The following is a 15,506-nucleotide window of genomic DNA, read 5'->3' as shown; positions in this document are numbered from 1 at the left end:
ACAACACACACATTATCATTTTCAACTTACTCTGTGGGATGTCAGGAGTTTCCTTCATCATGTTGCATAACTCGATTTCTTTTAGCTTGATTGAGAGCTCACATATTTCTTCTGCGTTGCTGCATGAGGCCGATCGTGGACCTTCTGCAGTCCTGACAAAGACGTCCAGAGGTTGGTAATCTGGCGCAGCCAAACAGGCCAGTTTCTTCGATAGTCCTGTATCTTCAACATGCTGAGACGAAAAACTGTTTTGGAAAGCATCGAGTCTGCAGCCCTTTCCGGTAGAACTGCTGGTAAAAGACTCATACAGAGTCCAGATGTTCCTGTTTTCTGGTGAATTGTCGTGGATGGAGGGAAAATAGCCGACAGCTGCCATTTTGATCTGATTGTGCATCATTTTTGTTTGGATTCAAATTACATGTGCATCCTCACAACTCTGGAATGAGAACCAGGAAGGGTTGCAGGTCCATAGGGCTCAACAGTGTGGTTCCGGAAGTAAAAATCCCATTAATTTTCTCCATAGTGGATTTGATTATTAGCCGTAATGTCATAACCATCCGAGTAGACCACAAGCTACCCGAGTGTAAAACGATGGTTAACCTTGTCATGCCGCAGTTATATATATACTTTATATATATACTTTATATATATACTTTATATTTTCCTCAACACAAACTACATGATAGTACAACACTTGCATTAACAGTATAAACACTACACCAACAACAAAAGTTACTTTTAATGGATTGTGGGATGGGTAGTTCCTTAACTCCGGCCGAAAATTATGTCCACAGTCTTGTACCTTTGCCTTTTTTTCTGTTTAATAACGCTGCTTTGGTGCCGAATTAAATGTACTATGGTCACGAGTATTGGGGTAGCTGATTGTCTTGGTTCCAGTCACCAATCTCTTGATATAAGGATTTTGTGAAAAATCAAGGGAGGATTTGAATGGGCAAATGTACTTCTAAAACCAGAGCCAACAAAAAAGCGGGCGTTCACTGTTGAGCTCTATAGACCATGTGCCTACAACGGCCATGTTCCTGTGATGTCACTCTCAGTTTGGGAAGCCCAAATGTTGTTTTCATATCGCACTGTTGTGCTCCAGGTCTCAATCATGTTAACATTGTAAATCTTAGCTACTGTTTTCGCTTGAAAGCTTCCTGGTTGACAAGAAAGTATCCAGACAAATTGATCCTGAAAATCTGGAGACATAAAAAAGCCATTTTATGAGCATTTAGGCTCCTCGTGTTGAGCGTGATGACAAGACAACATGGCCCGTGGGAATAGCCTTTTCTCTATGGCAATATAGTCTGCTATGTATTAGCCATGTGATTGTTTCGCTGGAAAATCACCACTGCCATCTTTTTGATAAATAAGCACAAACATTAACCTATTATATTATCTTACGGTGGCTTAGCTAAGTTATTTTCGGCTGTGTGCGGTGACCTCCAGAAGCGTATCCCATTGCTGTTTTGTAATTTCAAACTTATGTATTTTGTAGAGTCTTTGTCTTTTTTAAATGGCACTAAAAAACAACTTCTTAGGTAAAAAAAGAAAGAAAGTAGTTCTCACTTAATATCTTCACCTTTACACTTTCAGGCGGATGATGTGTTGCTAGCTAGCTGACCCAACTGATTAATCTGATGTTAGCTCTTTGATACATTAACCTTTTTGAGTGAAAAGTAAAAAACATAAAGTGGATGATGGATATTATTTGGTGAAGTAGCCTCAAGATATATAAACTCGATACAAAAAGGTGTTTATTAGCAGCCTAATTTAAACCAGTATGATTTTGTATTTAATCTACAAAAGTAACGCATAGCCTGTAGGCGGCTAACTCCTATCACAAAACGACGCCACTTTAGCTTAAAGTCCCTGTCAAGTAAAATCAGCAATACATCTTCAAGCACGCTAAATATGTTGCAAGAAGATAGCTTTAAACATGAAGGCATCGTGTGAAAATAAACGCCATGTGTTTCCCATTAATTCTCAAACTTTATGAATATTACCCGCTCTAAAACACGTTTCCTCATCATGTCTGTTCTGCTTTAAATAACTTTCTTTTATTTTCCTTAAAACTGAATTGTTTTGAAGTTATGCCAGCTAGCCGAGCTTGTGATGCTACAATAACTATCAGTTCAATCAATCAATCAATCAATCAATCAATCAATCAATCAATCAATCAATCAATCAATTTTTATTTGTATAGCGTCAACTCATAAGAAGTATTATCTCGAGACACTTTACAAAAAGCAGGTAAAATACCTTACTTATTGTCTGCAGTTAACATAGCTAATTTATTTTGATTGGACAGTGCTTGAGATGTCGCCTAGCAACCAATCTACACACAAGACAGATTGACCAATAAGGTCTTAGCTTTAACAAGCTGTGGTTGGTGATAATTCAGAGCTTATTAATGCACTTTTCAACTTTTACTAAAGACTACTTGAAGGCTAAAACGAAGTAGGACTAATTAAATGTGAGGATTCAAATATTCTTTAGCATTCAACGCGTAAATCTGTGTTTGTTTGCGACTAGAGAACTGTGACCTGCAGTCTGCCTTTTGAGAATTTCCTGCCCTGTTTGTCTCTGTGAATGTGGTCAATAGGCCTTTAATTGTTGGCAGCACACGCAGTGGATGACGGGGAAACTGGAGGACCCAGTTTGGCATTGCAGAGGGTTTTGGAAAGCGCTTTTGTTGTGCACAGAGACTAAAGGGGAGCTTTGAGGAGAGGAGGAGGCGCAGTGAAGTTGGAGCTGTGACCGCGTAGTAAAACCAACCCTCTCTCCATCCTCTCTCTCTCCCTCTCTCCATCCTCTCTCTCTCCCTCTCTCTCTCTCTCTCTCTCTTACTCTCCCTCTCCTCTCTTCCTCCAGTCGTGTGTGGGGAGATCTCTCTTGGAGCTGGAGAGGAGAGGTCGGACGTCTCTCTCCTCCAGCAGCAGCAGCCGGGTGTCTCTGCTTTCAGCCTTTTCTCCGCTCCATCATGGATCTGTGGACTAAAAGTGTCGCTGGGATTATCGCTCAGGTCGCGCTGCTGCTTCTCTCCAGCTCGCACAGGACAACCGGAGAAGGTGAGCAGGCTGTGCGCTTTTTTTCCCCACTTTTCACTCCCCCGGAGGAGACGGAGTGAGTCCGGGCAGCGCAGACCCCCGAGGGGCTGCTTTAACGGGGCTTCATCCCTGTGTCATTCCTCAGGGGATACATGAAGAGCTTTGTTCTTGGAACGATATCCATGCATGTGTATAGTTTACCTAATTTACTTAGCCTAATATTTTGATCTGATAATGGCACGAGTTTTTTTTTTTTTTATTTAGTTGGATTTTGCGCGTGTCCGTTGCGCATCAGTGCTCGTTTGTAAAATGGATTTAATGACAGTTAAATTGAATGATCACATTTCACAATAAGAGTAATATCGTTGTAATAAGAGTAGCTTTTTGAAAGAACATGTCCTCTGCGCATTTCTAGAAGGCAACTTTTATGCGTATGTCCGTTTTTTCCTCCTTATTTGAACGAGGTGTTTTCTGGTTTTATCTCCATTTGACCACGTTCTGCAGAGAATGACTTTAAATTGTAACGCATAGAGCTGAATGTTTGGCAGGATCAAGGTCCCAGCTGTGATGAGTCGACTATAGGCTGAAAGGAGCATTGTTGCCCACTATTGGTCGCCTAGTCATCCACTGCTTGTGTGCATTAAACAATGTTTTTTGTTTTTCTTTCTGTTTAATTTGGTGCTCAGAGCAGCATGATGAGCACCTGGGGGACTGAGCCACTTTGTACGCAGCAGCCAGGGTGTGAAGGTGCATGAGTGTGTGAGAGGAAGAAGGTTGTTTTTTGGTGGGTTGGAGACTGAGCTGAGAGGCTGCTGGGTAGTTTATTTGGTTTCTGCAACAGGGGGGGATAGTACATCTCCATCCCCTTAAAGTTGCACATGCAGTAGAGTCTTTTTGGACACCAACAGTTTTCAGGGCTGAGGCTGTGTCAGTGTGTGAGTAAAGCGGGGCGTTGCTCTTATCCTTCACAACCTGAGAGAGACAAGTAGAGAGAGAGAGGAAAGGGAGGGAATTCCAGGAGGAGAGAAGCAGGTCGAGTGGAGGAGTGAGAGAGGGCGGTGATGTATGCCTCTGAGTAATCCAAACAGATGGTGAAAAAAGTCATCCATCCCTCCACTGTTTTTCTCTGCTCTTCCACAACACAATGATCTCTTCTCCTCCTGTTTCTTTCTTCTAATGCTCTACTCTTTCTCTGCTTTTCTTATCTATGCTGTTTAGTTTGACATTAACTCAAACGTTGTATGTTCCATACTGTTATCATCTCCTTCTTCCTTATCTACCTGGTTTCTTATCTCGTCCTTTACAGTTTCTAGTATGTCTTTCACTAATTCATATACCCCTCCTTACAACCAGCTGTGTTGTCATTTAGCTCCTTATCTCAACAGTAACTAAAGAGTCAAACTTTCTAAAACTATTCTAGGAAATCCAAAGTAACTTTATATTTAAAAAAAATGCTTATTTGAAAGTAAATTAAATAATATGTAAAACATATTTTCATTTAACAAGACGGGATTACCATAAAACATCTGTGGTTTACATACTTTGATAAAAAAGCTTCTGGAGAAAAACACGTACTGCACCATCCCTGGTGAACGCCCATCCTGTTTCCTGCCTATCTATATCTCCACCTCTATCAAAATAAAAGCATGAATAAATACTGAAATATCCTCAATATTAGCACTAATAACAACAAATAAATAAACGATTAAGTGCAAATGATCTAATCATACAAAACATTGTGAGTAGCTTGACGTTAAAGTTGTATCAAATTAAAATAGAGGGTAGAGTATTTAGTATTTTTTTTTTTTAAGTATTTAGAAATGACAATATTTAGCCAAATGAACATCTTAAAAATATCTGATAGATCTGAAATTCTGCTCTTTCATTCTTCAGTGTAATGTTTAAAAAGTTGGCTCTGAGAGAGAGATGATGAGAGGGACAGATATAGGCAGGAGAGAGGACAGATGAGGACAATATAGTTTGTTCTCTCTCACTTCTGTATTTTCACCAAAATAAAGATTTCCGCTCCCTATTCTGTTTTCTCTTCGTTCCCACTCGTCTCTCTGCTTCTTTTTGTCTTCGCTTCCTGTTGTTTCCCGTCAGCTTCTTTCTTCATCTTTGTCCTCGCAGCACATTTGTTCCGATTTCTTTTTTTAACCTGCTTGCCTTTATCTTTCTTTTTCTCCACCTGGATTACCGCTCACCTGCTGTAACTAAAAACTGTGAGCTGATTCTGTGTCACTCGCTCGTTCCTCTCCTTGTTCTCATCCCTTCATCTTCCTCTCTCTCTCTCTATTTGTGCTCTCTCTCCGGCTGAGTTCTCCTGTCTCACTGTAACTTTATTATTATGATCTGAGGGTTGATCATTTTTAATATAGTTCATGGTGTTTGACTCTTCTTTATGTATCAAACAAGGTGGAAGGTGGGTGGAGCTACATGAGGTCACCTGGTTTAAAGTATCTACAAGAATAATTGAGATGTTATTACTCCAATCATTGCACCTGCAACACGCCCAACATAGGATTCATGATTATGAAAACGAGGTAATTAGCAAATGTCAGTGTTTACTATTTAAATGATGATAACTGTGTTTGGAGGATGATGACTATTTGATCAAGGATTTAATGAACAGGATTATCACTCTGGCCAGAAATGTGAAAACAAGCTTCCAGTAAAAGCCATTTGTGGCATCTGTGTTTGATAAAATCCTCCTAATAGGAGTTTAATTAGATCCTTTTAATGCTGCTGATGTTGTCAGGATTTGGTTAACAAGTCCTTAAATGCATTGTTTGTCATGTCCTCTGGAACATCAAAATTATGTTTTTTTCTAATATGATTCCTTCAATTTGAGTCAACATTAAATATCTGCTCCTGCCAAAAATAAACCAACAAACTATAAGTACTTGTCTAAGCCTTGAGTACAATAAGGTCAAAGTTAACTCTTTTAGGGGGTTTCACAGGTGCTAGTTTTCTGGACAAGGTATCAATAATAACATTCTTGAATGAGTGGGTTTGTAACTTCCCGGGTTTTTGCAGCCGGACTCAAGCGGGCACTTAAAGAACTTCTGCACTGGCTTCATTTTGAACATCGATGGTTGCCATGTGGTGTATTTGCAGAATGATAACTCCGGCTTTAGTGCCAATTCACAACAAGTGTTATCTCGAGAAGCTTCACAAAAAGAGCATATGGAACGAGATGCAGGAAAGATTTCTCCTTTGTATTCCTCACGTTCCTGTTGTCCACACTTCCTTTCTGCTGAGGTGGAGGTCGGAGCAGGCCGTGCATGACTGAGGACGCCGGTGGTTGTATGGACGACACAGTCGGATGGTGGAGGCTGGTCGTCAGGTGTTGGTTGGGACGCCACAGTCTGAGGGTAGTAACTTAAAATGTTCTTATAGTTAAGTCCTGATTGATGCAGGTTTTTAGTGTATCCAACTTCACAGGAGAGGTCGACCTGTCAAACCTTTTCAACGACAGAAAAAAACAAATAGATGTATATTTTTTCTCATTCTGTTCTCATATAGTAATGTCATGCATATCTTATCTAAGTCGTATATTAGACTAATGTACCATTTGTCTTGTGGTGCAATCAATATTTTATCTTTGGCTTTGGTTTGTCTTTCTTTCCCTTGGTCTCTTTTCTCTCTCTCTCTCTCATTTTCCTCTCTCTCTCTGTATTTGTCTTTCCCTTTCTTTATCTCGCCTGATCTGCCCCAGTATCACACTCATCATGCACAGACCATAAACCACAGCAGCATAATAAGTTTAGACTGCAGAGATGGAGGGATGCCAGCTGCAGGATTCAGGGCTGAGCTGCACATCTCCCTGCACACCCCTTCAGGCAGTTCACCGTTCATTATGGGGGTGGCACTAAAATGACATCAGAGTACAAATACATATTTCCACAGCCACAGGTGGTGCCCTGATGACTTGTTAGCCGGAGCAGGAATCGATGTGTCACAAACGGTGAGATTCAAGGATGTCGGCGCGTGAAACGGCTGCCCTGCAGGGCCGTTAAGTCACTGTGCGTTTAATCGCCTTCCATTATATCAACATGAGACAGTCTCTGTGTGTTTAGCAGCTCAAAGACCGGCAACCGAACCACTTATATGTAACAAACGTGTGCCTCTGAGCCGCCTCAAACTGCAATTTGCTATTTAAATGATTTGTGCTGCAGGTTACAGTCGGTGTAAAAGTTAAAAAAGGAGATGTGTTTTTACACTTCTTTTCTTTCATTCAAAGGATGACTCTGGTTAAGATTGGAAGAAGTCGTTGTACACTTCAAATGTGTGTTAGGATCTTTTTCTGTGTCTAGCAGATACTTTATTGTGAGTGAGGTAAATTGAAGAATAAGCCTTTTAGCTGTAGGAAAAAACCATTAGTCATCATCTTTCACAAATTTTGAAGTGTCATTGAGCAAGACTGAACGTTCATTTGCCTCTAAAAAGTACAAGCACTTAACCAGGAGAATACAATATCCTGCAGAGTACAAAAATGTATTCTATTTATTTTATAGCTTCCCCTCTTAAAGGTAACTTAAAGGTGAGCGGACTCATATTTTCTTGGTTGAATTTCTGCACTTTGTCTTTCAACCGCAATATAATCCAAAGCGTAATGCAGGCAGCAGAAACAGTATGACAGTCTAAACTCAAAGTTGGGTTGCACTAATGACCCCTGAGTCTTCATTGTTGACTACATTTTTACAAAGAGCCAAATTATACAAAACTCTGAATAAAGCAGTCTCATGTCAAAAACACTTCAAGGGCCTCAGAGTCTACTCTCTCTGCAATCTCTTGCAATCTGTGTGTCATGATGTATGTCTACCCCCTGAATCTGAACCTGAACCTGCAACAAAGAGATGCTTCCTCTAACCTCTATGGTTTCTCTGATTACTTAAAATCCAAACATAGATTGCAAACTGAAATACTTCACCTGGCTAAATCACCTTTCAGAAGCGACAGTGACATGACTTTTAACACCTAAGAAAAAAGGCAGCATCTGTTGGTGTTGAAAAAATGAAGCCATTAAAAAAGTGAAGAAAAAACTGCAGTTCTTTGATTGTCCACTTGAGGCTGGCAACCAAGACAAGGAATCCCCATTAAGCCCAACATTAAAAGACCCTTTACATGTTGACAGCCTCGGACAAAAGGATTTTGGTGTCTACATGTCATTTCTTTATTTATGTTTAAAAACTGACAGAGGATGGGGGTTATATAAATCATCAGTTTTTATTATATTACAGCTAAGCGGTTTGTTTAATCGGCTTTATGGGCATGGCTGATGTTGTTGCCGTTTGCCAGGAGGCTAGGCTTCCACTCACTGATCTTAAACTGTTGGCTTTGTTGGTGTTGTTTTTGTCGTTTTGGAATATGCCAATATTCCAATCAGTAAGGTCTTACTGGTCAAACACAAGACTCCTGATATACACGGATAGATTAACGGTTGCAATTAGTTTCCACAAGTAGCACTTAGGGGGCGTTACAAGTTCGCCCACGTTGACTAAGCCATCGACTACAGCACCACAGGGGGATCTCATTACGGCCATGGACTCTGCTAGGTCCTAGCACAGACCCAACACGGTACGGGCAAGGAAGTAGGGGAAATTTGTGGTGGCTTCATCTGTAAGAATTATGTGTTGAACACACAGAGCTCCTTATTGAAAACCAAATCTGATCTGACTCGCACAATTCTGAGTCGTGGAAAGTCTGAGCTGTCCTTGGTGATGAAACATAGAGAGCACTCGTGTAGTCTACCGTTGTGGACATTATAAAAGTCTTCTGTCAGATGAACCCACTCATCTTAAAAAGTGAAATGTAATCTTTCCTGTCCTTTCCTGTTACACTTCCTGCCTGATTAACTACTCTCATTGTGCTTTTAAAACCAGCCTTGTGCCTCTAAATGTTTAAGAGATGTCGACAGATACGACCTGAAGTGTGGCATTGAATCAAAATCACTGCGGAAAAAGTTTTGAGCAAACCTTCCCTGAACAACAACACCAACACCACTTGAGGTTTTCTTTCATTCCTCTTTGCTCGGAGCCGAGGGAAGCTGGTAATGTTTCTTCTTTCTTTACTGTTTATTGGTTTGCTGCTCGGCTCTAATTGTGCCCACAGAAAGTTGTGTTTTCTCATGACTTGTTTTGTTTAGATTTATTTCACACTTCCTCTGAGCACTGCTGTACTTTATATGTTGCCCATTTTTAATTACTGGATGTAATTAGCATTGCTGTATTGGTAGCTGGAGTTTTCCTCTGATGCATTTAGAAATCCTCCATGGTCCTTTTATTAGTGTGTTTGTGTGGTTTTTGATTTGAACTGCTTCTGAAGTTACAAACTCTGTCAGGTCCAAACACGACTGCCTTGAGGATTTTTGTTGTTGAGTTGTTTTGAAAAGTTTGTGTTAATAAATGATTTCATTCTCTTCAATTACACCAGCGATCTACAATGGGAAAGATTATAGGTTCTGGAAATTAACATAACTCAGACTGACTGCCTGAAGTTGAATCTGATTGGTCAGATTTTGCTGATCGTCAAATGTCTTTTTTTTCCCCCACTCATTGATCCATATTCTCATTTGCAACACAAGATGTAAACCCTGTAATTGAACTTTTTGTCTTTTGGTTGATAAATATCTGAAATTCCGGTTGTAATTTTTCATGGCGGAGTTCATGGAGTCGAAGGCCAGACCAGATGAGAACCACTGGTCTTGCCTCAGGGCCCAACACCAACTCCTTCACTCTTAACATCTGATGCTCAAATTGGTCTACTTATGGAAATGGTAAATGGACTTCTGACTACTCAAAGTGCTTTTATACCGCAGGTCACACCTACACATTCACACACTGACGGTAGAGGCTGCTGTGTAGTGAGAACATCAGAAATAACTAATCCATTCATATGCCGCCGACGAAGCAACGGGACCAATACAGGGTTAAGCGTCTTGCCCAAGGACACATCGGACATGTTGCTGCAGGAGCTGGGGATCGAACCCTTGACCTCCCGGTTGAGAGACGACCAACTCTACCAACTGTAGAACAGAATCCTAAACACAGAAACATAACTCTTGCTATTTCCTCAAGGGCTCGATGATCAAATTACCAATTTTTCCTTTAAATTCTCTCTTCTAGATAAGAAAAGAACAGAATTACTTATGTTATATCAAATCCATCATCGAACATAAATTGTACAAGTGTTGAGTCAAAGGCCGTGCACTTCGTCTCCCAGAATTCCTCTGACAGATTAGTCTCAGCAGCTTGTTCTCTGGTGTACAGTTCCTGTGTGGGTGGATGGATTGACTGTGATGGAGTAATGAGCTTCCAGTGGAGACAAAGTGAGATTATAGAGGGCGAACATTGTCACAGCGAGCTGTCACAGCCGTTCAGAGTATAATAAGCCTTTTGAAGTGAAGAAATTGGTCTCCCACATCTATTGTAATGAATTTCTCAGTGTATGATTGCTGAATGTTGGTACAAAGTGGAGACTCTTAAAAGACGCTCATGCTGTTTAAATGTGCACAGCTGCAAAATAATGTGGCTTTAACTTTTTCGTTGATCACTCAGTAATCAGTTTTTTACAGAATTATAATCGAAGAAACTAAGAGAATAAATAAATAGAACACAGAAACAATAATTAGGACATGGGGCGTCTTTCCAATCAGATACAGCTAGAGGAGATAGAGGTGTGGCCTGCAGAGAGCGTGCACACCTGCAGGCAACAACTCTAGCTCCAATGGATGATTTCCTACTGGTTGTCCCCCACTGTGCTCCTTTCATCTGTTAAACTTCCTGATGAAGGCTTGGCTCAGTGGTAGAGTCGGTCCACTCTCAACCAGAAGGCCAGGGGTTCAATCCCCAGCTCCTGCAACCACATGTCTGATGTCTCCTTCAGCAAGACACTTCACCCCAAGTTGTTCCTGCTGCTTTGTCTGTGATGTATGAATGTGTATGAATGGGATTAGTTAATACTGATGGTCAGTGGTTACATAGCAACCTCAGTCAGTGTGTGAATGGAAATCTTTCTGTAGCCTTGCAGATGCTTCCACATTGCTCTCTCTATTCTGCCAGTGCCCATAAAATCGTCACTCAGTTAAATGGAGCAGTGACATTCAAGGATAGAGTTGTTGAAACAAAGGACATCACAAACTGAAACAAAACAGTAAAGTTGGAGGTCAGAACACTAGAATTTGAATAGAGCTGCAGGAGAGCTTTAGAAACATACATTTGTTTTTCTACAGGTTAGACCCTGTAATCAACTATTTTTGCATTACATAGATATTTAACATATATTTATATGCAATTATTTTTAGTTCAGGCTGCGGTGGTGCAGTGGTTGCCTCACAGCGAGGAGGTTCTTGTTTAAAATCTCTGTCTGACAGGAGCCTGTGTGGAGTCTGCATGTTCTCCCCGTGCATGTGTAGGTTCCCTTCAGGTACTCCTGCTTCCTCCCACAGTCCAAAGACATGCTCGTTAGGTTAACTCGTGACTCTAAGTTGCTCGTAGGTGTGAATGTGAGTGTGGCTGGTTGTCTGGTCTCTACATGTCAGCTCTGTGATTGACCGACTGAAAGTCCAGGGTGTACCCCGCCTCTCGCCCAATGACAGCTGGGATCTACTCCAGACTCCCAAAACCCCGAACTGGATGGGTGGATGGATAGATAGATAGATAGATAGATAGATAGATGGGTGGGTGGGTGGATGGATGGATGGATGGGTGGATGGATGGATAGATAGATGGGTGGGTGGGTGGATGGATGGATGGATGGATGGATGGGTGGGTGGATGGATGGATAGATAGATAGATAGATAGATAGATAGATAGATAGATAGATAGGTGGAGTTTTAGTTCAGCCTAAAACAAAACACTTCCTCTGCAGGCCTTCTTCTCAGAGGAGAAGAAAATAAAACAGGAAACATTTGATTTACTTCATCGATCTACACAGTGACGCCACGTTTATCAATAGACATTATTTCATGGTATCAACTTAAATTGGAGAGTTCAATACAGAGGTTACATTTGACCCTGTACGATTCGTATAAGCATCCTAAGGGTAATGTAATTAAAGAGCTGCACATAGAAACTGTAGCTGTTATTGACCAAGGAGGATTCAGGACGGATCGATTGGGAGACGGCTCGCGTGCTCCCCGAGAGAAAGAACGAAAGACGGAGATGAGAGAAAATGAAACTTTAATGGGGGATATGGGTCACTGCAGCTGGGAAAGGAAAACAAATCAACACAGAGACAGAATCTAATGGATAAAAATGTAACAAGTCCAAAAGATACTCCTCACTCATCCTTCACTCTTGAATTACTTGTATAAGAAGAGGAAGGACTGTGGGGGGGAAATGCTGCGTTGATCTTTGGGCTATTGCTGTCTTTATTGGACAGGACAGGTGAAGAGAGACAGGACATGTTGGGAGGAGAGAGTGAGGGAAGGTCCCAGGTTGAATTTGAACCCAAGGCTGCTGCAAAGAGAACGATAATCTCTATGCATTGGGCACAAGACTTAACCACTGGGCTATCCATGAATTGCAATTGAACATAATATTTTTGGAGAAGGAGCAGGGTCAGAAAAGCACTCAGTAGTGTTTAATGGTTGGGCTACTTTTACAGGCGGCTGAATTAAGGATGAATCGACAATAAGAGAAGTAGGAACCTCTTTGAAGTACAAGCCAATGAACAGACACTACAGATCAGTGTTTCTCAACTGGTGGGTCGGGAACCAAAAGTGGGTCGTGGAGCCCACTCGTGGAGTGTTTGCATGAAGCGTTTATGCGCTGAGAAGAAAAGCTCTGCACGTCTGTCCTGTCTCTATGACAACAGTCTGTTGACAACGGGCGCTGTATGACCGACACTGCTCTGTTACTTTTTACTGCATGTTTTATATTTGAGATCGTTTTTTGTGCCTGATCAGACAAAGAGCAAAGAGGTCGCTTTTTTTGAACAAGTTTGTTTTATTCAGTTTATTTGTTCTATCACGTTTTGTACTGCCTGAGGTCCAAACTGCACAATTTGTCTTTAAATAAATCTAATTGGTTAAAAAATATAAGAAATTTGGGTCATGATTTGTCATGAAGAAGTAGTTGGTAGGTCCTGAACCACTGCTCTAGATGATTGACAGAAGTTTGATAATGTGTAAAAAGCAATTACCGGTACTGTTTAGGGTTTTAGATTAAGAGAAAAAAGACTCTTCAGAGCCAAATTAAAACCTTGATAGAAAAGCCCTTGGGACCTTTGAGGGTATCTGCCATTTAAAAGCCAAAAATCAAACAAAAAGAGCTACGACTCCCTGAATCTATTAAGGCGTCCTTCAGCCGTTCATTCCCCAAAGAGCCCACCTATAGCACGTCGCTCACTTCATAATCACCCACAGCGACCGCTCCCTCCACATTTTCATTTGCTTCAGCACTCAGCCGCTGCCAACAGGCAAGGTCTGGCCCAAGCAGTTCATCAGAGGGAATTAACGGAGCTCAAATAAGTCCAGAGAGATGTGATATTTGTGTTTCTTCACTCACAATAATTCAGCCTTTTGAGTAGTGGGACTTGGTTACCTCTGTGGAGCTGCTTTTTATTCCTTTTTAATGAAGGAGTCACTTTATATTCTGCTGAAGTCCTCGTATTGAGTTTTTGTAATTTTAAGAAGCAATAAGGTAAGACTATTAAGGATGGGAGTCACCAGAGGCCCCCCGATACGATATTATAACGATACTTGAATCACGATACAATATTATTGTGATTTTAAACATTTTGCGATACAATATATTGCGATTAAGCTTTTTTTTAACTGTATATCATGTCCACAAAATTAAACTAAAACGAGAACTGTTTTGTCAAAAAAGAACAAAATTTTCAGTATATTCATTTCACTTCAGTCTCTTTTTATTTCTACCCAATGGGAGTCAAGCCCTCAGACTGATAAAAGTCAAACCCTGTTAAAGTCTGCACCTCACAATCTGAACTGTTGGTATTTCAGTCTAATCGAACTTGAATATGAATTTTTAACAGTGCAATTTGTTCAAAATGAATTGTGCAGCAATTAAAAAAATAAGCATATTTGCTATTGAAATAAAAAAAATATTGATACTTGCCGGCCATGAATCGTATGATATCATCACACAAAATATCACAATACTATGCTGAATCAATTTTTCCTCCTGCCTCTAAAAACCAGATACTAAAATGTCACTTTTTTTGTCGTATTTCTCTCCTATAGGCTTTTCCTGTGAAATAGATGTGCAAAAAACTTTTTCTACAATAGAGCACAGTCAGATATCTGAAAAATAATTATATTTAAATGAAACCCCAATATTCAAATTGGCCTTTTCCCAAAGTATTCTTTCTTTCTCTCTCCGTCTTGCCCCACAGGGTTTTTTTTTTTATCTCCCCTCTGCGTCGATTTAGAACCACTGGAGTGTGTATAATAACCATAGCCCTAATGACAGATAATCTGAAGAACACTAAATGATGTTAATCCTCATCTAATGACAGATAATACCGCCACATTCCTGCTGTGTGTTTGTGTGCTGATCCCTGGTGCTTTGAAATGATGTTGAATCTCTGGTTCCAATGAGTCACCGCGTTCCCACTGAAGCCTTCGGTTTGACATTCTTCGACTAATAACATCTGAACTTCAGGAGTCAGGAATCGAGTCCTGCCTGAAGGCCTTATTTGAGAAGCTGTTTTTCAGTCATAATCTGTTGAGGAAGGAGAGAGGTGATAATCATTGATATTCATTCAGTTTCTTCCCTGTGGTGCTGTGAAAAAGCCTCAACATGATTGACTGATAACCGTATTTACTCTGCCTTGACCTTGGCTACCAGTTGTCTCGGCTAATTAGTCTATAAAATTTGCATGGTGTGGTTATTCACATTCCTCGTTTTTGAAGGAAAGCTTTGATTATTCAGCTGCTGTGGGCTGTGGAGGGATTTAATATGAGTTACAGTAAATTATTGAGATGCTGGAGGCTGTATGGCAAATTTAAAGGTGTTATTACTCACCCCAATGAAGGCTGTTGGAGTGCCTGAAGAAAGAGTTGGTTATTTAGGCAGTGGAGGCTCCGGGAGGGGATATTAGAAGTGTTTGATTAAATCTCTGAGCTCATGAAGTGTCGCTCACATGTTCCAGGATTAATGTGGGAAAGAGTAAACCGGAGCTTATATCAGGTGTTCCTCTGTGGAAATATATTGCTTTTTTAGTGAGCTGGTTGTTTACAACGAGAAGAGTAACGCCGTTTTAATTTGGTGTGATTATGGAGACATAAGTGAGAGGAACGCTACAGGAAGATTCAGGACCAGTAGCTGAGGATCTCATGTACGTCCCTCCTGTCTAGATGCTTGATTTTTGGGGGCGGCAGTAGCTAAGTTTGTAGGCACTTGGGTTGGGAACCGGAAGGACCATAATATGGAAGTTGGTCTGGTAGCTGGAGAGGTGCGAGGGCACTTTCCCAAGCACTGCAGC

The 15,506-nt window shown here is 40.8% G+C and overlaps 1 protein-coding gene across 1 annotated transcript in view; it reads left to right on the top strand.

Moving 5' to 3' along the window:
• The first annotated feature begins 2,833 nt into the window (after window positions 1-2,833).
• Window positions 2,834-15,506, top strand: part of LOC109989878 (contactin-associated protein-like 4) — a 113,076-nt gene continuing 100,403 nt past the window's right edge. The window contains exon 1 of the mRNA XM_065953644.1: window positions 2,834-3,074. Within this exon, the coding sequence (XP_065809716.1) occupies window positions 2,987-3,074 (88 nt within the window). The 5' untranslated portion in view covers window positions 2,834-2,986. The remainder of the gene's footprint in view (window positions 3,075-15,506) is intronic.

The sequence above is a fragment of the Labrus bergylta genome, chromosome 4, assembly GCF_963930695.1.
Source record: "Labrus bergylta chromosome 4, fLabBer1.1, whole genome shotgun sequence".
In the NCBI taxonomy this organism is placed as follows: Eukaryota; Metazoa; Chordata; class Actinopteri; order Labriformes; family Labridae; genus Labrus; species Labrus bergylta.
This window is presented reverse-complemented; position numbering and strand designations above follow the sequence as displayed.